The 27,871-nt window shown below is 34.3% G+C and overlaps 1 protein-coding gene and 1 long non-coding RNA gene across 2 annotated transcripts; one reads left to right on the plus strand and one right to left on the minus strand.

Annotated features, from left to right (window-relative positions):
* Positions 1-546: 546 nt before the first annotated feature.
* Positions 547-27,712, plus strand: CEP78 (centrosomal protein 78). The gene is made up of 17 exons (XM_070935623.1): positions 547-582; positions 2,622-2,683; positions 5,087-5,370; positions 5,828-6,003; positions 6,088-6,160; positions 7,575-7,678; positions 9,022-9,196; positions 10,109-10,222; positions 12,605-12,669; positions 14,339-14,444; positions 17,551-17,686; positions 19,185-19,230; positions 19,432-19,581; positions 21,413-21,490; positions 22,190-22,356; positions 22,908-23,058; positions 26,821-27,712. Exons 3-17 carry the CDS (start codon positions 5,118-5,120, stop codon positions 27,313-27,315), a joined length of 2,289 nt encoding a protein of 762 aa, XP_070791724.1. The 5' UTR covers positions 547-582; positions 2,622-2,683; positions 5,087-5,117; the 3' UTR covers positions 27,316-27,712.
* On the minus strand, positions 22,350-27,030 carry LOC139311230 (uncharacterized). Its single transcript, XR_011599924.1, has 3 exons — positions 26,903-27,030; positions 23,699-23,835; positions 22,350-22,405 (listed from the first exon to the last, which is right to left on the minus strand). It is a non-coding gene; the product is annotated as an uncharacterized lncRNA (long non-coding RNA).
* Positions 27,713-27,871: the final 159 nt, after the last annotated feature.

Raw genomic sequence — 27,871 nt, forward strand, 5'->3', positions numbered from 1 at the left:
AAACTATTCTTCAGGTCGAGAAATCCTGGCGAAGGAGAAAAGCGTTATGCTTTTCCTCAAGTCATAAAAAAAAAAAAAAAGAGGGCTAAATAACAGTCCCGGGAGAAACGCCCTCTGGAAAGGAGAAAAGAGGAATCGACCCCTGAACGGGAAAAGGTTCCCTTCTCTTTGTGAGAACGAAAACAGGAAACTGCGCCTGCGCGCGAAGTACTGTGCAGCCTGAGGAAGGCCACGCAAAGGCCTTTTAAGGGGGGGGGGGGCGTGTTTCACGGAAGAGTAGGATTGCTCAGCGTTAAGAAGAACGGCGGGTTAGGACTAGGGTGCTAGCAGACGTGGGTGAGCGCGGCAATCTTTTCCCATCTTTCCGGGTATCCTCAATGCTCCGCGTTGCCCGAAAATCCTATAACTAATAAACGCCCAAACAGAGAAAACGTTAGCAATATGGAAAGAGGGGCGACGTTGACAACTACCGCTGCTTGAGCTGTGGGCCAATAAGAGAGCTCGCTGATGGGGCCACGTGAGGGAAGTTTGTGTGGAAAAGACGGTTGGGAAACCAAGGAAACGGTTAGCAGGACTGAAGCGGTGAGAGGGCGGGGGCGGGGCCGAGCGCGAGCGGCAGGTGAGGGGCTTTGTGTGAGAGTGTTAAGACTTGGCTTTCTTGCTTCCTTTCGCGCGTCGTCCCGCCGATCTGTTTCTTGTCCGCCCGTATCAACCTCCCCTTTTTTCTGAGGTGCCTAATGGTGGGATAGGTTGAACAAATAAAGCTCTCCCCCCCTCAACTGGCTTCCCACTGAGCCTCTGATTTTTCTGAAGTGAATGACCGACTTTTGAGCGTGGATCTTCGTTTCGGATATGTGCGTGGTTAGTCCAAGGTAAATAGGAAGGCGAGTGGAAAGAGTGAGGGAGGTGGGGTACTGGGTTGTACAGAGCACTGAATCCCCAAAGGCAAACGAAGGGGGTGGTTTAATTACGTACGGTTGTTTTCATGGCTGTTCTAATGTCTTAATTGTTATTGCTTGTACGCCGCCCAAAGCCACGTTCAATAGGTATAAATTTGCTCAGAGATACTTCTTTTAGTCTTGGCTTTTAAACGTCACGGGTTAAAGAGTGGGTGGTGGATGGGCGGCATTCTTACATGTACACAACAATAAGTGTTTGCACGTAGGGGGTAGAAAACAATGATTTCTGAGCATCTTATCTCAGGCGGCCAAATACGCATTTTGTGCATGGTGGGCATGGGCAATTGTTATTGGTAACAACAGGATTTTGCTGGAAAAGCTTGATTATTTAGTTCTCTACTAAACTCAATGGTAGGGTGTATAAAAATCATATAAGTTCTAAAACAGACACGGCATTAAAATGTATAATAAATGAAAAAGATATATTTTGCACAATTTTTGCATAAATGGTGCAAACTATATTATTGCAAAATAATATTTTTTGCAATATGTTATTATTACAAAATATAATGCCGTATGGTAGAACTTTTCTTTGTGAAATTTGGTGACCTCATGTTGTCTCTGCCATTTAATGCTGTAGGAATAGCTTTAATGTAAATTCCTTTGGACTGGTGCACTTTGAAGGGGCACTGATGTTTTTGGTGGTTCCAAATACTGTTGTATAGTTACTCTTAATATATGTAGTTCTCAAAACCATTTGATAATAAAATATTCATATAAAAGGAAAGATTGTGAACTGCTAGTCTAATCTTTATTTTATGTTGCTGAATTGCCTGGAAACTTCAAAGGTGCTTTTTCAAAAGGCAGCTGGACTGTTTTTTTTTCTTGAAGAAGATGTTGTTTTGCTTTCATCCAAGAAGCTTAATGACTTGAAGAATGAGTTGAAGCTTCTTGAATGAGAAGTGAAATGTATTTTTCTTCCTGAAGGAAAAAAATAGTCCAGTTGCCTTTTGAAATGACCTTTGAGACATCTATGACTTGGATGTCTGAGAATCCCTACAGACAATTGCTTTGGAAAGAAGTAAAAGTTTATTCTTGGTATTAGCCTCAACAGTTCCTAAAAATGTCTAAATAATCTTGAGCAGTTGTTAGAAGATAAGATGGTTCTGTCTGCAAGGTCAAGTGGATTCAAAGCAAAAGCAAAATAAATGGGAATCAGGAAAGAGGAGAGGAATTAAACTCAGATACTAGTTCTTCCATAATCTTGTCAACATCATCTAATTGGACAGATGGCCTGGTTGCTTTGAAAACGTATATGCACCAACGACTTTTGCATTTCTAGCTGATGAATGGAAATTAAGACTTAATATTTCTAATTTAAAAACAGAATTGCTCTAAAATGTATTGTTAAAATAAGCGCAATAAAATTTTTAGTACATTTGATGGTCACAGTTGCATGCGTGCGTGCCACTTGCACAAATGCAGTTTTGTGTGCTCACCCTGTGCTTGCATGGCCTGGTTTCCAATGGGCCGTGGCACAGGACTGGGCCATTGCCTGGGGCTTGGGTATTTTTTTGCAGTCGTGTACCTTTAGCATTATATCCAGTTTTCCTTCTTTGTTTGTATATTCCATGGTATAATTCTTTGTTGATGCTACAGTTTTCTGGATTTTTTTCTAATCACTTGGCTCAATCCCTTTTTATCCTTATTTTTTGTTTTTAGAAAACCTGAATATTTGCAGAAAGTTCTCACTTTTATTACAGCTAGAAGACTTCCTTCCTACAGTAAGATTCTTTCTTATTCATAAAATAATTTTATTCATGATAGTTTAACAAATTAACATTTTTGGCTGTAACATTCAATTTCTATTTTAGGATGGTTCTGATAGAAGAAACATAGCCAATATAAAAGAAAAAATGATTTATCACCTCTATATTACTGCCTCCAAATCTAGTTCTGTGCCACTGTCCGTGTCCATCTCTATGTACTAGAGATGTCTGGTAGGATAGTATATGATAAAGATTTAAATATCTTTGGTAGCAATTCAGTTATAAACAATAGCAGAACATTATGAAGAGCAAAAAGTCTAAATAGTATCTGATATAAAGACGATAATTAGATACCAATAAAGGAGAATATTTGTAGTTCAGGGTTGAAATGAGGGGTTCTTGGTGCTCTTTGAGCTTGCTTGTTTTCTTGCAGACGTTTTCATTACCCTAACTAGGTAACATCATCAGTGCTAGTAAAGAGAGCTGTTCGCTGGCAGTTTATATTCTGGTGACTAGCCTGTCTGGACATGGGGGTTGATACCAATGAATCTCCAAGACCACCCTCACCCACACTGATGATGTTACCTAGTTAGGGTAATGAAATGTCTGCAAGAAAACAAGCAAGCTCAGAGAGCACCAACAAGGACCCTCATGATAATTAGATTTTTATCCTAATATTTATCTTCTATACATATAAAAAAAGGATATATGTATGTTTTTTTGTTTGTTTGTTTGTTTAAGCATAACTCTGGAACGCCTCGAGCAATTCCAACCAAACTTGATACATAGATGATGTGCCCTCTGGAGACAAACTCTGGGGGTAAGAAACGCCTAATGACCCTCAGTGTTTGTGTGTGAGTGTTCTAGCATAACTCTGGAACGCCTCGAGCAATTTCAACCAAACTTAGTACACAGATGACTTACTCTCTGGAAAAAAAATACTGTGAGGGTAAGACACCCCTAACACCTCTTGGTGTAGGTGTGTGTGTGTTCTGGAATAACTCTGGAACGCCTCAAGCAATTTCAATCAAACTTGGTACACATATGACTTACCTCCTGGAGACAAACACTATGGGGGGTAAGACACCCCTAACACCCCTCGGGGTATGTGTGTGTTCCACCATAACTCTGGAACGCCTCAAGCAATTTCAACCAAACTTGGTACACAGATTTGCTTTTGTAATAAGATATATGAATACCTTGTATTTTTAATGGGCAAAGCAGTATCTTTAAAAGAGATAAATGAGAATATTACAACCTTTAAAAAGAAATAGTGCATTTAAAGAAGTGGAATGAGCTTTAAAGTAAGAAGTTGTTTTTTGATGATTAATAAGCCAGTAACACTTGAGTATTTGCTTTATTGTCTGCTTCCAAATTAATTGGAAAGATTTAATTTTTCATTTAAATATAAAATGAATTAACAAAAGAAAATGCATAATAATGATAATATTTCAAAATTAATAACCATAGTCATAATAAAGTTCTAAAATTACACTTTAAAAACTGCAAAAAGAAAACATAATTGATTGGTTAAACACAGAAATTCTAAAACTGAGCAGCAAGTTTCAAAGGATTGGTTTTCTGCCTTTAAAATATGTATATTTATGGTAACAGAATTTATTCTTTGAGTGATCTAAGAAACTACTTAGTCTATAGATGTAATCCTCCAAAATGAATAGTTCCTGGGTATTTTTTTTTAACTTTTCAGGCTAAATTTCTAAAAACGATCCATTGTATGAAAACTAAGTACAGAAAAACTCTTCATAGAATAACAGAGTTGGAAGGTCATCTAGTCCAACCCCCTGTTTGAGCATTTCTATGCATTTAGAAGTCACTTTTCCATATATCATTTTAGTTTGTCCTTTGAAATGATTACTTTTTTAAAAATGGAATATTTAGGACAGTAGTTTTGTAAAACATCTTTTATATACCCTATTTCCCCCAAAATAGGACATCCCCTGATAATAAGCCAAATCGGGCTTTTGAACGCATAGCAATAAGGCCAAGCGCTTATTTCAGGGTTCAAAAAAAATATAAGACAGGGTCTTATTTTTGGGGAAACACAGTATGTATACCTATTCATTAAATTATTGTATTTAAAGATAAAGAGTCACAACCAGTTAAATGTTTGTAGGATTTCCCAAAGAAAATTGCGAATGGATTCTGTATTTGTAATCTATTTTGCCTTTATTTCAGCTGTCTATCCATTGAGATTATCCGTAGTTAAATCCATTCTACAAGGTAGAATATATATTGGCTTCTGCAGGAACATAGCATTGGAAGCCAAGTCCTCTTTACAGTCTGGGATTTGATCTTGAAAGAAAAAATAGGCATAGTAGGGCTATAGTTTTGATAAATTTTAATTGGTTAGATTATGTGTAGCTGTTAACAAAAATTTCATATTTTTTCTTTTTGTAGCTCTGGATCATAGCTCAGTATGTAACTGAAAATGATTGATTCTGTCAAAGTAAGGAGACAATGCAGTATGGATTTTTATGCTCATTATGAGCAGCTTTGTGCTTTAGAAGGCTGTGCCCCTTTAACATCTGTGAAAGCCAAAAAACTTTACAATATTCTTGATATCAATGCGGATCGTATTAAAGCTGCTGATTGGATACCTCTACTACGTGCAGTCAGACATAACAAGACTTTAACTTTCATTGCAATAAAGAGCTGTCACCATCAGGGTCCTTGGGACTCAGGTAATTAGCCTTTCATTATGTTACTCTATCCTTAAAGCTTGAGAAAATATCAAATTTAGAATTTAACAAGGCTTTCTTCTCAGAGCTTTGGTAGGCGATATTAAAACATATTAAGCATCGTCTTGTTTTGTTAAAAAAAACAATTTATTTATTTATTTATTTGTTTGTTTGTTTTAATTTGTATACCGCCCTTCTCCAGCAGGACTCAGGGCGGTGAACAGCCAGAATAAAACAGAACATACAAAATTTAAAAACAGTTTAAAAATAATTAAATATTTTTGGCCGCAATTAAAACAACCCAATTAAAATCAATTAAATTTAACCAAAACTGTGGGATCAAGCCAGCCCGTCGTGTGTTTACTAATTGACACGTCGTGTGTTTATTAATACTAAGCTGTTCTTGTATCGATTTATTAATTTTCTATTTACTGATATTTAAGCTATTTTTGTTTGCTAGGTCTTGAAAAACAAGGAACAGGTATAAGAAGAAGAATTCCAGCCATTCGATCCAAAGACTTAACTGGACAATTGTGTAAAGCTATCAAAGGTTGTCTGATGGTATCAAAGGCCCTGGGAAATCTAGAACTACATGGGTTGCTTTTGAGGGAAAAGGACTTAATATTATTGACAAAAGTAAGATTATTAAATTGCAACATATTTTTGATTTCAAGATGTACTTGCTTTAAAAAATTATTAATAGTCTTTTTTTTTTTAAAGGGGTTGGCTGATACATCATCTTTGGGGAGACTATCTTTAGCCCACTCACCAATAGGTGATGGAGGTTTGGAAAGTAAGTTTTGCTTTTTCTAAAAAAAAAAAATATGTCTGAAAAATATATTCTCAAAATAGCACTGTTTGGGGTAAATCCCATATATTTGTTAAGTGTCTATTTATTTGTTCATTTTACATAGCTACCTGCTAGCCAAGCAACTTTGTTAACTATTAAAAAGCTGTAAAATGTACATTTAATTTAATACTTTGATTTTAACCTTTTACATATTTATTTTTTTGGTCTCATTTCACATGAACTGTTGATAGTTAATTAAAATATTATATTGGTTAAAATAGTAAATACTGAGATATAAGTAAACTAATATGTAAGGAATAAATGTTTCTTTGACAGCATCTTGCTAGTGGTTGATGCTAACATAATTTCTATATAGAGCCGAGGTGGCAAAGTGGTTAGAGTGCAGTACTGCAGGCTACTTCAACTGACTGCTAGCTGCAGTTCAGCAGTTCAAATCTTGCCGGCTCAAGGTTGACTCAGCCTTCCATCCTTCCGAGGTAGGTAAAATGAGGACCCAGATTGTTGGGGGCAATATGCCGATTCTGTAAACCGCTTGGAGAGGGCTGTAAAAGCACTATGAAGCGGTATATAAGTCTAAGTGCTATTGCTATATAATATTTTTCAGGTTTTCCTTTGCATGTTAGAGAGATTAAGGGAACAGGGTTATCATACATACAAAATCTATCAGTGCTGTTAAAAATTCACTGATTTCATCATTCTCTTCCTATTGTGGCAGTAAATTTGCTATTCATACCTAAATTATCTGTGTGATTTGAACCATACGCTTGAGATCAATTTTGGGTAAATAGGAGAGTTTGATCAGTTGATTTTTGTCTTGTTTGTAAAACCCTTCTATTTATTCATAAGCTTAATTTTAGTAACAGATTTACCACCCATATTTGCCATATACATCTGGGTAACTGCTATATACTAATTTTTTAAGGGATGGAGAAATATTATTTCGTAGAGAATAAAAAAAGACATGTTGGATGTAGAAGTGATGCTTTAATTCCCCATATTGCATGATATGCATGTTGTCTGGCATATGTGGTTCATATAAATCGGATTCATTTTTTACATGCAAGAACAAAAGTTGCTATACAATAGGGCTTTTAAAATTCCAGTTTGCTATATGATGTGAAATGTAAGTAGCTAAGACTGAGATTATAAATGTAAACCAAATATAATGTTTTTATGTAGAAATACGTTCTTCCCACTTGTACTACCACCCATCCTTTCAGACTAGATTTTAAAGGCATGGGTGAGGATACTGGAGGAGGGAGCTTCTCTCTTCTAGTGATAGAAGAATGTTCCATCCGTCAAAGTGAACCATTTGAGTCTTTAAATGAAGTACTATCATTTTACTTTAAAAAAAATACATTTAAGATGAATAATGGAGGTTTTTTTTTGTTTTCAGTAATTTGTCAGAGTGTGAAGAATTCGGCTTGCATCAAATCTATAGATTTTACAGGATGCAGTTTAACCTGGCGAGGAACAGAACACATGGCCAGCATCCTGAAAGTAAAAAAAAAAAAACAACTTTGTATAAAACTCATTTAAAGTTTGATTACAGGTAGTCCTTGACTTACAACCACAATTAGGACTAGAATTTATTTGGTAAGTCAGTGTGGTTGTAAAGTGAGTTATCATGTGATAACTCAGTTCTACCATTTTTATTGTGGTAAATCGAATCACACAGTTGTTAAGTGAATCATGAGATCATCTTCCCCAGTTGACTTTGCTTGTTGGAAAACAGCTAGGAAGGTTGCAAATTGTGATCATTTGACCACAAGACTCTGTGACCAATGTAAATGTGAACTGGTTGCCAAGCCCCTGAATGGCAAGTACTTATTGGTGGGGTGGTATGTTGATGTAACTTGAAGAAAGGTCTTAAATCACTTCTGAGGCCAACATAACTTTGAACTGTTATTAACAAACGGTTGTAAGTCAAGGACCACCTGTGCTATTTGAGTGATCTATTTCTACTTGCTTTCAGTTTGTGAAGATAACGCTAATAATTTCTCTGCCTAAGATGTTCGTGGGTTGTAGCTGTTTCAAAATATTTAAGAAATGTAGTTTACTACTTATCAGTTCTTTTTTTCTGCAGCTCATAAATTTGAATGTATTGTAAGCTCCGTAGAGAACCTATGAACTAGTTAAAAATTTTAAACAGCAGTGAATCTGGGCCTAATGTGGAGTCTATTTCCATTCCAAGCAGTTGTTGAAACAATTCTTAAAAATTCTCTTCTTCCTTTCTGTGCCATATGTTTGTTTATGTTTTAGCTTGTTTGTAGATATGTTGAATTTTGCTCTATCTGCATGCTTCTTAAATTTCAGCAGATTTTCCCATCCTCTCTTTCAGACTACAGTCATCATCCATTTCTGTCATTTTGAATAATAGTTATAATCAGATACATCCAAAACAACCCCAGAAATATGGAGGATACTGGGTTGGGAAGAGTTGGTTTAAAGTATTTAGAATGGCAACACTTATTTCTGCACAAAACATTTTTTAAATAAATAGTATTTATGGAGGTTATAAAATACTTATGCTTACAATATAGTCTTACACTGTAGTCTTTTTTGTTAATGAGTCTGTTAGCCAAATTATATTTTCTCCTGAGGATGTGGTATAGGATTGCATAGTTTAGGAATGTACTATAAACACTCATCTATCTTTCTCAAGTTCATAATAAGATAAAATTCATATAAGATAAAACTCTATTCTTAGAGGAAATAATTTGAAATAAAATATTTTATATCTGTTTTTAATAACTCATTTTTGAGTTCCGTTTTTATTTTTCCTAAAAAGCTAATGTCTAACTCACCTTTTCAATAGCTATGTTTATTACGGTATTTTACAGCATCAGGCAATGAAAAGACATGGTGAAGCTTGGGCTGAAAGTCTCCGCTATAGGAGACCTGATTTTGATTGTATGGCTGGCTTGAGGCGCATCACTCTCAACTGCAATGCTCTTATTGGTGATCGAGGTGCTGCTGTTTTAGCTGATTGCCTTGCAGAAGATCTGTGGCTAAAAGGTATGTTTTGTAGATTTAGTTGTGAATGTTCATTTATTTTTGTGTTTTACTGATCAGTAATTCAAATTTTAAAATGTCAAACTGCTGCTTTTCCAAGTTATTTAAAGATGTAATATGATTCTTTTAATATAATTCAAGTTTATTATATACTTTTTAATGATATGTTCTAGCTCTCAGATTTATGTGGACTGCTTTTTTAAATGTAGCTTAACACAATTGCTATCTTTTCTAATTTTTAATTTTTTCAAGACTATGTAAAAACTGAATTCTAAAGGGTTTGTCCTCACTTGCAAGTAACATACGTGTTATGTGTTGAAGATTATAAGTCTAAAAGACTTTTCTTCTGAGGTGGGTTATTCACATAGTGGATTTATGTACTGTTACAACAAGACATGAATGGAACGTAATGTCTCCAGTGTTACAAGTTGCCAACTGATAGCACTATTGATATGCTTGAAGCTTTGGTGTTTTTTTAGCATCTGTTCTTACATTATACTTAGTGAAATTGTGTGAGGAAAAGTGTTTCTATTGTTCGTGAAATGGAAACATATAGTGAGTTCCTGTCAGTGTGCTTTAACCTATGCACCATCATAAAATCCATGTGAGGTCAATACTGACCATTCCAGGTTGTATCATTATAAAGAGTGCATCATCAATCGTAAAAGAGCCTTAAATAAAATTAATCAGGAAACTATTGTCAAACAATGCTATGTGAAAGTCATATGCAACCATGAAACTGACAAATTATTATTGAGATTGAAGATTATAGTATTAAAGTAGTTTATTTTTTCTTTGAATTGTAATTATGTGTTGATAGATGATGGCAGAAATAATATATTTGTTTTATAGACATTGGTGCTTAAATATTCATAGACCATGTGGTGTATTAATGTCAGCTCTCTATTATTCAAGCACTTGATTTGCAGCAATGTGGAATTAGCAGTGAGGGGGCAAAATCACTTTTGGATTCATTTAAAACTAACAGAACATTGGTGGTTCTGGACATCAGAAAAAATCCATTAGTAGGTATGTCTGTTTCTATTTCTTTTTTCTGAAGGTTTAAAAGGATTAAAGTTGAAATTCCATTTTACCTGGAATTTATAATGCACGCAGCATTTCCTTTATTATAAAATAATGTCATTTTCATGGGGATGTGCAAATCATTCCATGCATAAACAGTTTCATGTACAATTGGTTTTGGGTAGTCTGGCACACATTTCTGATGTTCTCAGAAAACCGTTCTATACCATTTATTCTCAGAATATACTAAAACTTTTGTTCTGGAGCAAAGTGATTAGATAAGGGGGAAAGAAGGAAAAAGTCAAGTGAAGATTTCCTTGACAATTGCAAATATAAACATTCCTAGTGGCAGCAGGGAAAGAGGGAATTGGAATGGTGGGGAATAGGCAGATTTATGAGATATACAGTACCTCACTTCTACATTTGTAATGGTGAGGGGAGGGGAACTGAGGAGAAAGGTGGGTTGGAAAAGGAAGGTACTGAGAATATGGGGTTGGGGAGGAATGGAACAATACACAGATTGTGTGGAGAAGAAGGAAAGAGGGAGAAATGTATACTAGACTTACTGTACTTACACCATTTACTCTGAGTTCCTCCTAGCTTTTAGTTTGTCTGGTTCTGCCAAGCTGCAGTTACTTTAGAACTTTCAGAATATGATGGTTTCTTTTAGGTTCAGAACAAACATATTTTTATTTTTGTATACTGTTTTTTTTTTTTTTTTTTACATTTTCCTTCAATTTCAGTATAAGAAAAATCAGGGCATCATTTATAACTTTCCTTTTTGAAAAGCAACATCAGAAGATGACTTCAAATATGCATAGAAAAAGATAATGCCAAACAAAGCCCAAAATTTAGTAGAGGGTCATAATTTAAACAGGGTTGAAGAAGCATGATTGCTACTTTTAATGACAACCCATTCTCATTAGGCTTTCAACTCTTTTATCCCAAAGTACTTTCTTATGGATTTCTATTGCTGGCTTCTGTAGAGCTGTACTGTATAGTGTTTCAGACTTAAAAGCAAAATGCAAAGTTGCTTTTTAGCGCCTGTCTGCAATGCATAAATTCACCAGAATCATTTCCTGAGATCACTTGGCTACAATTCAATCCCGGGAGAAGATAACATTTGATTTGAGGAATTGCAGTCAACATTATATGTTTATAAGCCTCATATGCTATACAGCTATCTAGAGAAAGATATGAGGAGCCCACATCTGACTTGTCTGTCACAATAAATTTATGCTATGTGTTTTCTGACAGCAAGACTTGATTGTTATCATAATTGGTTGTGAAAAATTGGTTCAAAACCGGTATGTGGGTTAACCTCTTTTCCTTAGATAGCCAGAACAGCATTGAACTCAAGTACATGCATGATATTCTACCTAATGTAAAAGAAAAAAGTAGGAAATAAACATTTAATAATGAGAGAATAAACAAACATTACCTTAACGAACCCTGGAGTTTTGTTTAGTACAAAACTACTGAAGGCAGTAAATATGGTTATCTTTTCCTGCACTGTTATTTAAAAACTAGTTTCTTTTGAAATCTAAGCATTAATATATTACATTTTGAATCTAAACTATGTATAAGAATTAACTAATTATGTATGAATAGACTACCTGTATTATACTACAATAATACAGGTAGTCCTTGATTTACGACCGGTCACTTAGTGACTGAAGTTATAACAGACCCTTAAAAGCTATTTAAAAGGTTTAAAAGTTATGGTTTCTGCAGTGCCCCATGATCACATGAAGAAAATTTGCCCTTACCATTCAAGGATGCTGCAGTGGCCCTTTCACCTATTGTATTTCTCCCTCATCCTGTAGGCCTTGTGCCTGCTTCCCACTTTACTGGGTCTTAAAGCCTCCTCCACCTTCCTGTCACTAATTGTTCATTTACCTTTTGTAGAGCTCTGGTACTTGTGTTGGGGAAGGAAAGCAGGCCACTCTGCCCCTAAGTATGCCTAGGCCATGTGGCTTTGCCCCAGAAGTGGGCACCATTTTTGGAGAAGCTGCAATGAATTATAGCTTCTCTAAAAGTTGTGCCCATTTCTGGGACAGCACCATGTGATCTGCAGGGATGCTAAGGTGTGGGAAGTGGAGCATCAGGTGCTTTAGGGAGATGTACAGTGCTGTACTCTGCTTAATGCTTAATGACTGCATTGGGGAGAGTGGGGGTGGAGTGAGGATTGTTAAGCGAGGTGCTCATGTAGGTGCTTCACTTAACAATCATCATGACTTGCAACCATAGTGGGTAGGCTCTGTTCTGGTTGTAACTTAGTTGTAACTAAGAGCAGAAAAAAGCAATGATCAATAAGTTACATAGAAATTTCTTTCCTTTTTTGGAAGTATATGATGCGAGCATTAACTTTTTATTCTATCTTTGTAGATCATGCATTAATGAAGAAAATAATTGAAAAGGTTCTCATGAATGCCAATGGCACTAACGTGGAGGTATAAGCTAAATATTCTTCATTATTACATTAAAAATGTAATGAACATAAAATAATGCAGCATGTTTCTGCTAGCCTTTGCTCTTGTTGAAATTGTTGTAGGTTCCTCTATGTTTTTTACAGTGGAACTCTTACATGTAGTATTCAATTTCTGATCAGAATTGAGCCAAAATTATGGTTGTAATTTGTTGCAGTCATTAAGTGAGTCATCACGAGACTGCCCAATTTTACTACCTGTTTTTCAGCAGTCATTAAGCAAATCTGTTGTAGCCACTGAGCATTCTTTGTCAGAAATAAAGGCCAGAAACCTGCAACAAACATTGAAAATTGCAGTCACATGATCATGGGACACTACAAACGGCTATAAAGACGAGCCGAATGCCAAGGAACCAAAATGCAATCATCTGATTGCAGGGTGAAGTATGGCTGTTGTAACTTCAAAATTGGGTTATAAGTATCTTTTGGGGGTCTATTGCAACTTTGAATGGCCATTAAACGAGGACCACCTGTATAAGAACTTTATTTTTCAGTTTGTTCAAAGGTGTATTTTTCCTGATATGTTTGAGACAGTTACTTCAATTCAAGTAAATTTTGCATAGATATTGAGTATTTTCCATCAATATCAGTTCTGTTATCTAGTTTCCAATTTTTCAGATTGGGAATCAAAGTTGTTCCAGTCCTAAAGCACAGCATGATGTCATCCATTGGTCTCAATATAGATTTATATAATATTGGTACTTTAGGAAACCTGTGAATTCCATAGTATGAAAGTAATATTCTCAGCAACTTGCTATTTACAAAACTGTACATAAAAAGAATTGCATCTGGCATCTGACATGGTTTTTCCACCTGCTATCTTACTGGTTCATGTTCGTCAGTAGGCAAAAGAGCTGTTGCGGGTCAGACTAAAATTCAAATTATGTGATGACAGTATAATGACAAGGTTAGAGTTTCACCAAACTTATTATTACTATTTCTTCTGCAAAGTAGTAGTCATGGAAATCAGTAGGTGAAGGAACCTCTTTTGGGTTGTCTGCAAAGTAATCAAAATAGGTCAGATAGCATTTGTTCCATTCATGCAAATATTTAGACAACTGTTTAGTCTAAATATACCGGTATTAGATTGTGTTTAAATGGATAATTTACTAGTGGAGAATGTTCTGTAAAAGAGGATACAGTCCTTGAATTGAGTCTAATTGATGCAAAATAGTAGAAATATTATTTTCTATAATCTATTATTGATGTAGCCTAAAATTGCATTTGACTGACTGATGAAGCTTCTGATCAACTGTAAGATCCTTTTGATACATGTTATCAGCCAGAGATTCCCTACTCTATAATTATAATATAATTAGATAATTAGATAATTATAACTGTATAATTCGTTATCTAAATGAAGAACTTTTCTCTCTTTTACATTTAATTCTGTTTTAGCACATTTCTTTTATCTATCAAGATTATTTTGAATTTGTTTTTATAATATTAGCCATCCCACCCAAACAATTAAAGAAACAATGTTATTAATAAAGAAAAAGGTATCTATTTAATTTTTTAAAAAAATTAGTGCTATCCTAAAGCCTCTTTAGTATGTGTAATTGCATGTTACTTAAAGTTGAAAGTAACTACTACTAAACCAAAATATCTGCTGTTTTCCATCCCTGGTATTCTAGTACAAGTGGCTTCCTTCTCCACTCTCAAAAGATGTTAAAAACAAACCCAAAAAAAGAACAGTTGTCTTGGGAAATGGCAGAAAAGGAAAAGCTACTATACGTATTGGTAATTATTTTATTTGTTTTTGTATGAGTTGATATATACATTCTTTTATTATATTAGCGAGTTGCTATTCTCTTATATTACGAGTTCCCCAACCCCCGGTCCGTGGACCAGCACCAGGCCACAGCATGCCAGAAAGTGGGCCGCACAAACAAGGAAGCCCCATCCACAGGATGCAGGCACCACATGAAATCATGTCCCCTCCAATCCGTAGAAAATCCTCTCTCCATGGAAATGGTCCCTGGTGCCCAAAAGGTGGGGGCCGCTGTCTTATACCAGTAGAAGAGAATAGTTGAACTGTGTGGTCCTTGGTGCTCTCTGAGGTTGGTTATTTATTTGCAAACATTTCATTATCAAACTAGGTAACATCACCGGTGTTTTTATTCTCTTATGCATGTATAACAATTTAAAAACTGAAACAAGTTGTCAGAAGTTTCTTTAATGCCCAAATAAACTGACAATAATTATTTAATACAGGTAATTTGATTACCTAATCTTTTAACATTTAGAAATCACAAGAAAACATGATCTAATTGTGTTATGATTAATCTCATTAATCAGTGTTTCAACCAAATAAAAAGTCAGCTCTCATATCTTTCTGTGAAGATACAAAACTATCTCAACAACCAAGAGAGCTAATGTATTTTTAAAGCTCCAAAATTTACGAAATACCATTTAAAGTGTTTAAATTTGTATTTTGTTCTATCATACGATAATTGTCAACCTGAACAGAAATATGAATACTTTTCATATATACTAAATAGGAACAAACAATCCAGTTATAGGCTTTTGGTAGCATTTCTACTCATACATTACAGTAAGGAAATTATACCTTTATAAGGCTAACAAATTTGACTAGATTTTAAATGTGCAGTGAATGCTTGCTTTACTCAATTTACCAAGGATTCTCAAAGCCTATTCTTGGTTATTTTTGGAAATTTAGATAAAATATAACTTATTTTTTATCACTAATATGCTACTCCTTTCCCCTCAGTATAAGAGTGCAAATTTACTTGGAAGTAAGTCCAACATGTTGTTGTTTTATCTGGCTCTGACCTTTCCATTCTGTAGAATAGATGAAGCTGTCTATTAAACTGGAGACTAGATCTCTGGCATTTCAGAGTGAATTCCAAAAAGAAACTTCAAAGTATGTAGGAATCTGAATGTAATATTTGTGGGTAACTTTTTAAAGCAGCTATCTGATTTCTTGGGATGGCATGGTTGCTCTCATCAGCTGCAAATGATTCTAAGAAAAGAAGCGCTTTAAAACTCTGTGGAGAGATGCTACATTTGTGTCCCTGTCAACCACAAAGCACTTTTTGGTGTGTGAATTTTAAATGCTAACTATTCTTAATTAAGAATTTTATAAAATGTTCCATTTTAAGCATAGTTTGGATATATGTTGAATTACATGTATATATTATGTTGAATTACATATATATATAAACTTGTCATCTGATAAAGGAAGCATTTCAATATTGTTCTGAAGCCCAAGTATCTGTATACATTGATAAACATTAATACATATAGCTTTCATTGTGTATATGTATATTTGGATTTTCTAATTTACAATTTTAAATTTTATGAGACAAGTTTGATTCAAATTTACAAAGGAAAAACAAGCCTTGTAATGCCTCTACTCTCTACTGAAAGTACGGAGTTGCTTAGCAAGTTTGTATTAGCTTCATTCAAGAAGTCTTAGCAAGTTAGTCACAAATTTCATGTTATAAATGGAAAGGCATCTAGACTATGCTTTTTTGGTTGATTTTTCCTGTTTGGCTATTTTTTCTGCTTTCGCTTCAGTAATTTGGAGACACAGAGGTAAGCATACAAAATGAGATTTTTGGAGCTAAAACTGCAGTCCTGTATTCATTTTGGCATGAAACTAATTGGACATATTTATTCTGTAATTCTGCATATTATTTATTGTATTGTCACTATCAAATGTGAAATATTGTCCTGAGCATCGAAGACTATTTCAAGCTCATAACATTTCATAATGCCTGAAATGTTCTACTTCATGAAGTTTCACACCTGAAAAAGTTTGAAATGAAGCATTTTGCATATCCTGATTATAATAGGCTGAAAACATGCTTGTGCATTGTTTTTATTGGGAGTTTAGAATCATATTACCATGTTCTAGTGACTATAGTATATATTGCAGCTATATTTAAAACATCATTATTTATTTATTTATTTATTTATTTATTTTTCATATTTGTATACCGCCCTACTCCCGAAGGAGTAGTCTTTGAGAGCAGAAAATGAAGTACCCTGTCCTTTCATAAAAGTTTTAGTAGGAAAAATTGTTAGAAAAATTGTTATGCTTTCTAATAACATTTGTTAGACTGGATAAAATATTGTTTATAGTTGCTATAAGATGTGATGTTACTTGTTCCTCGGTATTTTATTGCTTTAAAGTGTATCTTAACTATATATCTGTAAACTACTTAGAATCACCACTGGTGAGATGGATTGCATACAAGTCTAATAATAAATAAAATATGTATAAAAAAATATTCTTTTCTTTTGCAATATAAAGGATGCATGAAAAATCGGGCTCCATAGACAATTTATTATATAAATTACATTAATATTCAAACAGGTTATAATTTTCTTCTAAAAGATGCCTTACTCGTTTGACATATGACCTTAAATGTTCCTAAGTGCAGTAACATTTTCTCTGGGAAAAAAAATGGTTTGAATTTAGTTTATCCTGTATTTTGCAGATTAGAAGCATGAAAAGAAACCTTAAGCAAATTAATAGTAAATTCTGCAAAATCAAATTGCTTTTTCAGCCTTGTCCAATCTGGTACCTTCCAGATGTACTGACATCTGGAGACTAACAGTTTGGGTCACTGGGAAGAATTATGTATCAAGAAGATAATTCTATTATCATTTCTACAGCTAAAATTACATGGTGGTAGCTTCCAATTGTTGAATATTAAATCTAGAATTTGTAGAATGAAATAATTTCTTGGTAGATTGAATAGCTTTTTTAGACTGGGTTTACAGTAGAAATTCAATGCCATCCATATTCTCTAACCTAAAAATTCAACACTTGTTTATGTAGGTTATTTGAAAGTATTCTTTCTTTTGCTTGGCGCAGGATTTTCATCAAAAAAATCACCCAGTTCTGGTAAGACAACTTCATGGGATCAAGACAACTATGCTCCAAAGCCATTACCTCCAGGGACACATGGCTTCCTGCCCTGGCGTACTGCTGAACGTGCAAAGCACCATAGGTAATGTATACTGAAAGTGTTAAATTTATGTGTGTGTGTGTGTGTGTGTGTGTGTGTGTGTCCACATATATAGTTGGGGTTTTGAAAAACTGAATTCACAAATACATCTAAGTAATACCGTGTTACCCCAAAAATAAGACTCTGTCATACATTTTTTGAACCCTGAAATAAGCGCTTGGACTTATTTTCAGGGCGGTCTTATTATTTTGGGGCACGTGGAGTAAGACGGGGCTCCTCTTGCCGTCTTACCTGATTTCAAGTTCTGTCTCCATAACCTAACCAGAGGAAATGGCAGAGACCAGCTGTGCATGTGTTTTAATATTTTCGGGGAGGGCTTACTTGGGGGGGGGGTATTTTAGCGCATGCACACAAAAGCCCGATTGGTCATATTATCCAGGGAGGGCTTATTTTGGGGAAAACAGGGTAGTTTCACAGATTGTAGCTAGACCCTAAACTGCAGCACAATATTGACAGTATATGCACTCAATCAAAGGAATTAAAAATAACATTCCTGAAATATAGTCCAGCCAGACTATAAAAAATTAACAGATAAGAATTAAACATCTATTAAAATCACACAAAAGAAATGACATCAATATAAACCACAATATTTTTACAAACACAGTGAAAACTTATATAGTTATAAAAACCCTAAATTCTATCTGCTAGAACAGATTTTATTGCAGTCATTTGCTAGAGTTCCTCTAAAAGCAAAATAAAAGTTTACACCATACAAAATAAAGGAAATAATAAAAAATAAATAGCTATATAGTTGATGTGATATTAGGTCATTGTGATTTTAATGGACAATGAAACACACTTTGTCTACATTCAAAGAAACAATCATTCTGGTCAGCTAACAGAATGGATCTGAATTGCTTGAAAAGGAAATGCAATGCAATTGTATGTCTTTATAAAATATGTAAATCATCTTCTGTATGTCATATCTCTCTTAAAATTGAGCCACTTATGTTCAAAGTATTTTAATTCTTTCACCCAAATTCACTCAGTCACTTCTCTTTTCCCACCGGAATAACAGCATCCAATTTTGGTACAGTAGATTTGGCATTGAGTCATTTGACATTCAGTTGATAAGGATGTTGCTTCTCTGATTTTTGCTGGAAACAGTAGGGATAAATGGCAGTCTGCTGGAGAAAAAGAAATAATAGTCTTTCATGATCCATACTTCATCATCATTACCAAGTTCTTGACATTCTGATGTTTAAGAAGTGTGGCTTCTTGTTTACATTGCATTCTATAGCTAAGGGTTTTTTTTAAAAAAAATTGTATGTATTTATTGTGGAGATCTGCATTTATAATAGATAGGATGGTGATGCTAAAGGTGAGAGGTTAACTTATATGTATTGAAATATATTCATGATCAAAGTTTTATGAGAAAATAGTATTTACGTTATTGTATTGATAGATTTAAATCTTTGGCTACTGCAAATGTATTTTATTTTTAGATCTTTTCAAAATATCATTTTTTTTGTTTTAGGGCTTCATCTGCAAAAAACACCCATGAATTTCCATTGCAGATACAGGTAAGTAAAATGAATTCTAATCAACAAATTAAGCTTTTATAATTGAATTTTTGAAGAGTACTTTATTCAGAAAATTTTAACAAGTGTTACATAATTTTGACTTTGACTTATTGTCAACTTTGCCAAATATTATACCATTTATTTATAAAGTGGGACAATAGAATTAGAGCTAATACAGTTATATTTGCTTTATATACTCAGACAGGTATTCCTGTGACAGTGACTGTAGAAAGTGCTTCTGCTTCTGCATCTGAAACTGAGACAGAGGGTGCCATGGACAATATGATTTGCAGAAAGGATGCTACAGAATCCTCCAAATTAACCAATTTAAAACAATGGCATCAGTTACAGGTATGGCTTAACAATTTATAAAGCAATTATTAAATTAATAGCAATATTATGGAAATTATCCCAATAAGATTGCAATATCCTTTTTTTAAAATGTGGATCTTAAATGAAGTGTAGATGTTTAATAAAGATTAATATCTTCATTTCATTTAATCTTGGTGAGGGGTTACAAAGTTACACAATTTGGAATAGTATCAGTTTTTCCTGTGACATTTTAAGTGAAAGAATACACATGTAAGTATTGCTTAATTATTGGGAAAAGAGATATGATTTTTTTTCCGCCCTGGACAACTCATTGTAATGGAACTTGTGGATGACTTTGGGGGAAAAGGGGAAGAGATGCTGCCTAGGAAAGAGAAAGAAGGCCTGGGTGGGGCATGAATGGAGACTCTGGCTCCACCTGCACACACACAAAAAAAGTGGCACGAAAGAAGACCCCTGCGGGTGCAGTTCTGGTGTGCAATATGGGCAGAATCAGATGGTGGGGGCAGTTGGTAGCAGTGGGAAGCAGGCGGCCAAAAGGTAGATGGGCCTGAACTTTGTTAATATGACATTAGGGGTGCTACTATAGGTGGAACTCTGAGGACCGTTCATAAGCCGTTAAAACTTTGAATACTTGCTGAGTGAATGGGCATTAAGCGGGAACTGTAGAGTTTTCCATAGAGGCATGTGTTGAGATCAGCATTGTTTTATCTTCACTCTTTTTCTATGTTTTCTGTAACATTACATGTATAAATAAAACAGGCAGGGTGCAGCCTTGCTTTTGTCATTTTGACGAAAGTCTGGTCTGTAGTCCCTCGTTCATGCATATCCCTTTTAGAATCTATGTCTTGATATTTAAATACACACTTATAGTCTTTAAAATTACTTTTTATTAAGTTACTGATATATTTAGTTTTTTCTGCTGACAGTCAATCTCCTTAGTGTGTGGGAGGTTTTAACTCAATACTTGAAATATTTTTCAAGGTTGCACCTGGGACCTCTGTACAAATAAAGAATATGGACTTTACCACTGAGCTTCTTCTTTTTGTATGATAAGTGGTTCACAATACTTTTAAAGTATACTTTTGGTTTTAGCTTGCATAATATGGCATATTCAACAAATTATGGTTAAAATCATGGCTTAGCATAATGCGAGCCAGTCCATTATTTTTAAGCTATTGCCTTTTGTTGTTGTTGTTCTTAGCTGAAGACTGGTTCTAGAATTATTGAAAAATGAAAGAATAATACCTGATGCCATCAAATTCAGAAATGTACACATTTTCATTTGAGGACTAGCATATGGAAGTGAAAGCTTTTATATAACTTTTCAATGCCTTTTGATTAATAGATGTTATCTCTTCTAAAATAAACGTGTCAAACAAAGTTAACTAGAAGGAATCAACTTTTTAAAACCATTATTACAGGACCAGTTTAGAAAAATTGCAGAATTGTAACTAGTGCTTTTGAGATAAGTATTTTAAAACAAATTCACATCCAAGCAAGGTTATTCCAATAATTGAGGTATTATTACCTAATGTTCAAATATAAAGATTTTTATTTTTATTAAAATAAAATAAAGGAATATATTACTGCAAACATCTAAGATTTGCATGAGTCTAGTAAATGTTTCAGTTGTATTGCCTAGGTTTTTAATTAATTAGGAAAACCGCTTTTTTGTTTAAGGTAATTTGATTTTTTAAATGTTAAAATCTTTCACTTTAAGATCAGAATGTACGCTTCAACCAAGGAAATTCAGAAATTTCAAAATTCTAAAATAAGACTGTTTTAAGTGCATTGTCTTTAAAATAGCATTGTTAAATGCTTCAGAGGATCACAGTCTGCATTTTGACAGATGGAGTATGAAGAATGTCACTTAAGACTAAAAGAAGAACGAAAAGCAAGAATGATTGCTGAAGAACGGATAATGGAGGTAATCATTTTCTTTCTTGGATACCAACATGCAATAGGATACAATATTTTTCTTCAAGGTGTTTGACCTCCATTTTATAAAAAAATAGTTTCCATGCTATGTAATATTGTTGGGGTAAGAAATAGCAAGAGCCCAAATTTACCTGGCATGAGGGCCAAATATGAAACCTACAGGAACATTAACATTATATAGTCACTGAATTGTCAGGTAACACCACTGCAGTATCTGCTGGGAAACCCCCTCCTTTGATTTTTCTCCCTTCCCTCTTTTAATATAATATCTAGGTATATTTGGTTTCAGGGACCTGTATAAACAAATGGGCATTTTACAGTTTTCATAATGCACCAGGTGATTTCCGATAAGTTGCATAATTTTGATACCATAGTAGCAAAACATTTTTCTTCCTCAAATGAGAAGAAACAGAACACTAGTTTTGATCTCTTTTTGTCCTTTTCCGTATGGAATAGCAAATTGCAGATGAATTCTCAAGCTAGTGGATGAATATTTATTTATTTAGATGGCCATCACTGCTGCATTTCTTTCTTACTGCGCTCAAGTGTGTTTCTTATTTCATCTTTAATCTGAGATACCAGAAAGGAAGGGGGGCATCTAAAGGAAATGATAGCATTTCATTCCAAAAATCTTTATTGGAGAAAAGGTATTTGCAGTATTACAATTTTGTTTCATTATTTATTCTAGTTGGAATTGGAAAACACTCAATTACGGAATATAAATTGCTCTCTCTCAGAAGTTGTCCATGCACAGTCAGTAGCAAGCACAATACTAGAAGACGAAGGAGTGCTTGGTAGCATTGAGAATTCTTTCCAAAAGTTTCATGCTTTTTTAGATCTTCTTAAAGATGCTGGGTAAGAGAATCCATTGATTGCCTTTTGAATGATCCTTGATGGTGTATGTCTGTGTATAACAGGATTAAAGAATAGCAGTGCTTTATCTTTTAAAATATCAAAATTACCAAATCATTCTTGAAAAGCAAAAAATGATTTGTTGAAAACTTGTTCCTGTGGTTTTAAAGAAATTGCTGGGCAGAACAAGTCCAGTTCAGAACATCTTCAGCACACCCTTTTATTGGAACAAGATTATGGGGCAAAAATAAGGAAGAAATTGTGTATTTCATAACTGGTATCTCTGTCCTTTTTCTGCAGTTTTTATTGTATTGTATTTATTTTTCTTCCAGTTGTGATATATTTAAAAATATATATTTAAAATATATCTGAAGACAATTTACATTTCTTTATAATTTTAGAGAACAGCTGGTACTTGGGATTCTCTTGTTTGCAATAAAATAGTAATTTAGTTTCTTCTACCATTTCAGAGCTTAATTATATAAATAATTAAATTAAAAATTTATAGTTTCACTATTTTTTAAGTGCATTTGTCATATTTTCATATTTTGTAGCCTTGGACAGCTTGCAACAATGGCTGGTATAGATCAATCAGATTTTGGCGTATTACATCATCCCCAAATGACTTCTAGTGTAAAGCCAACTCTGATAGAAAGGGAGAAGTCATTTGAAGAAGAAAGACAAGAACACATGCAGAATTTTAAAGTAAGCTTGTTAACTCACTGCTCACAATACATAATTTGTATTTTTTAAAAAACTATTTGCTTGCTTTTATCTACAAAATTTTCACATAGTTCTCTTCTGCATTTCTGTCTTTCCTCTGCTACTCTTGAACAGCCTTGCAAATAATAATGAAAATAATAGAAATAACTATTCATTCAACGACAATCATAGTGTCTCAATTATGTTGTAGTCTGATTATTTGGTTCTAACTAAGAGCGTAGGATTCATAGTATGTAAGAAATTTTAAGCAATTTTTTTTTGCCAAGTCAATAGTGTCAAGTCTATTAAATTTTCAAATATTTAATGAATCTATTAATTTTATAACTTGGTTTATTGATTTAGAGGCCACCAATTCCAATATAATTCCAGGTATAGTCAGTACTTGACTTATGACAACAATTGAGCCCAAAATTTCTGTTGCTAAGTGAGACAGTTAAGTGACTGGCCCCATTTTGCGACCTACATTGTCACAGTTGTTAAGTGAATTATTGCAGTCATTAAGTTAGTAACATGGTTATTAAGTGAATTCGGTTTCCCCATGAGCTTTGCTTGCTAGAACATCGCAAAAGGTGATCACATGACCCCCAGAACAATACAACTGTCATAAATATGAACTGCTTACCAAGCATCCAATTTGATCACATGACCATGGGAATGCTGCAATGGTCGTAAGTGTGTAAAATGGTCATAAGTCACTCTTTTCAGTGCTGTGGTAACTTCGAACGGTCACCAAACAAATGGTTGTAAGTTAAGGACTCCCTGTAGTTTAAGAAATAGAAAATGGCATGGCTTCAAGAGCTCCAATTACTAAATTTTTCTGGGCCTGTTTTGGAAGAAGTGGGAAACCAATATTGTAGTAATTCAACTGGGGGGGTGGGTGGATAATACGTGTATGTGTGTGGGGGTGGGGAGGATTCCTTTGTTTTAATACATCTTTTTTTCAATATTTTGTTTGTTTTGAGCGCCAATTACTATTAGTATTATAACTAATTAGTAATTGGACTTTCTTCCAAAGTCCTTCAAGTTCGAATCTCAATGTTTGTTACTTTTTCTATTTGTTTTTTGTCAAATTTATTGTTTTTTATTGTTTATTGCTGTCTCTATGAACCACATTTTATTTGTTTTGATCATGATGATGCTGAACATTGCTATGTTTGATTCAGGTGTCTGTTGGTCTGTATTACTGTGCAAGTTCAAAGATGAAACCATAGATATTTTCATTAATGGCTATATCAAAATTATTAAAAGCACTGCCATGATAAAACTTATGCACTGGAATTTATATAGAAAGTTTAGCTTTACTATTAACAAAAGCTACTGAGACCGCATATTTGAAAAAAAAAATCTTAGAAAATTAAGATGAAGATACTATGGGATTTTAAAATAGACCAACAGATACCTGAAGCACAATTTACCAGATATCATCGTTATTACTACTAGCATTTCTATAACTTGTATTCAAATAATTCTGTTACTAATTTTTTACTAGCCTGTTATGGGCTCAGTAACATAGAGAATAATATGAGAGAAATTAGAATGTGCTCTCTGCCCTTTTATCATTTGTTGTATTTCTGTGCAACAAATTGAAGATGAATGGTGTTCGTTGCATATTATGAGTCATTTCCTCATAATTTGTAGCTAGCACTGATAACTAAACATTTAACACAATAATTTGTGTTTCAAGCACTTTACATAGAGTGATTTCATTCAGTTTCTCAAAATACCTACTAATGAAAGTCCATTAGCATTATACAGCATTTTGAAAAAGAAATTACATCATCTTCTAAATGTAATAAATTATATATATACAGTGTGTGTGTGTGTGTGTGTGCGCGTGCCTGTTCTTCGCTACAAAACTAAGTGCTCGGGCTTGATAAATTGACACTTACAGCCTGAAACGTAATGTAGAATGTGTAACTCCGTAGCATCAGAGTGTGTTAATATAATGCAACTGGCAGTTGGAACAGATGGAGAGGGGGAGTAGAATGTCCCAGCTCGCAGCATCCATTGGTATTCATCTGGCTAGCATCCTGTCAGTGTGTGAGAGAGTTGAGGGGTGTTTGGAAACTCAAACAGAATTTGCAGTGTAAGCAAGAAGGAGACAGGAAGGAGGCTGGGCATGGCTTAGCTCAACTGTTCTGTAGTAAAGCTGCTTGCTGCTGTGAAAGTAAAACTGAAAGTGAAATTCCTCTGCTTGTGTTTTGCATTTGGAACACATTTCTTTTCAGGTGGGAGGGGGAGTAGAACTCCTTAGCATCAGAGCGTGTTAATAATAATATAGGAAATACTAATACTCTGATGGTCATTTCGAAAAATCCTTTCTTAGTGAGCACCTAGAAGCCAAGAGGAACATACGTGGCAAATTTCAAGTTTGTAGGCTTTACGGTTCTGGAGATTTTGTTATTACGGCGTGAGTGGTTTTCGAAAATAAGACATCCCCTGATAATAAACCTAATCAGGCTTTTGAGCGCATGGCAATAAGGCCAAGCGCTTTTTTCAGGGGTCAAAAAAATATAAAACAGGGTCTTAGTTTTGCAGAAACACGATGTGTGTATGTATGTATATATTGTTAAGCAATGTGTGATGTGCTTTATGTTTTAATTCTAAAAAACAAATGACAAGGCCTCAAAATGCTTCTATGTTATATTTTATCTTTACATCTTCCTACTGAGATAGTTCTGAAACAGGAACCATGGAGTGAACAGGTTTATATCCTAATTGAACTGAGTTATGGTAGTATTTCAATATGCTGAATCTGTGTTAAACTAATAGTTCAGACATATGAAGTGGCACTGTTCAATTGTGAAATGACTTACTCGGTTTATAGGAATTGTCATTCTTGTGACTAATGGTAGTATATGCCATTAGCAGCATAGCTAACTATGGCTAAACCATTACAGAAAGGAAGATACTGGAAGCAATTATTAAGTACACCTTTGGAAGGTTTTGTGAGATTTCCATGTTTCCCTGTACTTCCCAGCTATTTGTTTAGAATAGAATAGAATAGAATAGAATAGAATAGAATAGAATAGAATAGGGTAGGGTAGGGTAGGGTAGGGTAGGGTAGGGTAGGGTAGGGTAGGGTAGGGTAGGAAAGGAAAGGAAAGGAAAGAAGGAAAGGAAAGGAAAGGAAAGGAAAGGAAAGGAAAGGAAAGGAAAGGAAAGGAAAGGAAAGGAAAGAATAGAATAGAATAGAATAGAATAGAATAGAATAGAATAGAATAGAATAGAATAGAATAGAATAGAATAGAATAGGAATAGGAATAGGAATAGGAATAGGAATAGGAAAGAGAATAGAATGGGAAAGAATAGAAAAGGATAGGATAGGAAAGAATAGAATAGAATAGGAAAGAGGATAGAATAGAATAGAATAGAATAGAATAGAATAGAATAGAATAGAATAGAATAGAATAGAATAGAATCTGTAAGGGACCTTGGTGGTCTTCTAGTCTAGCCCCCTGCTCAAGCAAGATAACCTATATTTCAGATAAGTGACTGTCTAGTCTCTTAAAAACTTCCAGTGATGGAGCACCCATGATTTCTGAAGGCAAGCTATTCCACTGGTTAATTATTCTCACAGTTAAGTTTCTCTTTTATGCAGCAAACAACGATAGTCTGTGTATCATGACATGTTTTATCAGTGGAATTTCCTGCCAAAATACCTGCTAGGTTTGCAAATAGATTACACTTAGACATACAAAATTATTTCAGTCATTTTTTAATTATTTTAATTTTTTTTCCTAGAATGCTGGCTCTACCTCTTTTCTGAGTCCTCTCACTTTCCAGAAAGACTTTGATTCATGTCAAGCAGTAAATAGTGACCTACCTGCAACAGCAAAAACTCAAGACCTTCAAGGTGTTGGTCCATCCCAGCAAAGCTTGTGGCAAGACATTGAAGCTAAAATAGATAGTTGGAGAATAGAAGATCATGAATCAAAACCCGCCCAGACAGCATCTGAGAAGAATAGCCAGCCTCTAGAATTGGAAACAAGGGATTCCTCTGTGAGGCAAATACTTACTGCTCGACTTTCAGTCTCTGAACCCGTTATCAATGTGCTTGGTAACAAATTTGGTGCTCCTATTGTTGAAAATAGTAAAGTTTCCTCAAAAAAACTTTCTTACACCACAGGCTTTACTACGGAAGATAAAAATCTACAACAGCCTGACCTTTCTAGAAATGACAGAGTGGAGTCTGATTCTGAAATACAAGAAAGTATCCATTCTGTAGGAAGTGCTTGAGGAATCCACTGGATTGTTCACTGAAATCAATTTACTGCATAAATCTTTGATGTTATCCAAAATTATTATGCAATAATTTACATATGGTGGCAAAAGTAGAGAAGCAGTGACCAGATGCTGGTGAATAACAATTCCGGTATCCCATATGATTGGTCATATTGGTTGGAACTGCTGAGAGTTGTAACTTAGCAACAATCTGGAACATCAGAATTTCCTCACTTTTGCATGTAAGGATTTGCTTTTTTATACCTACCTTCTTTGCCATGTGAGTCTTAAGAACTTTGTTGCAAGTATTCCAAAAGATTGCGCATTTTGGTTTTTATATGGTTTTATAAAGAATCTGGTGTGATTCAAATTATCATTTATAATTAAAATGTAAATAAAGTTTTTACATGATTCTAAGTAAAAAAGGATATTTGTTTGTTATTTTTATTCATTTTGGTGATCTACTTAATGCCAAATTTTATCCATTCTCAAATTGAGTTTCATTGCTGTTGTGAAGCAACTAAAATTAAAAGGATTAAAAAAAAAGCTTTGGTGCTTTTTTGGTCAGAAA

Source organism: Pituophis catenifer, unplaced genomic scaffold (genome assembly GCF_029215685.1).
Source record: "Pituophis catenifer annectens isolate HBS135680 unplaced genomic scaffold, rPitCat1.0.hap2 SCAF_2, whole genome shotgun sequence".
NCBI classification, from domain to species: Eukaryota; Metazoa; Chordata; class Lepidosauria; order Squamata; family Colubridae; genus Pituophis; species Pituophis catenifer.

What these genes read in the sequence shown, in the direction of transcription:
- CEP78 (XM_070935623.1), top strand. Translation starts at nt 5,118, where the DNA reads ATGATTGATTCTGTCAAAGTAAGGAGACAATGCAGTATGGATTTTTAT. An exon ending in ACATGGCCAGCATCCTGAAA is followed by an intron (nt 7,679 to 9,021) that starts GTAAAAAAAAAA and finishes GGTATTTTACAG; the next exon opens with CATCAGGCAATGAAAAGACA. An exon ending in AGAAGATCTGTGGCTAAAAG is followed by an intron (nt 9,197 to 10,108) that starts GTATGTTTTGTA and finishes CTATTATTCAAG; the next exon opens with CACTTGATTTGCAGCAATGT.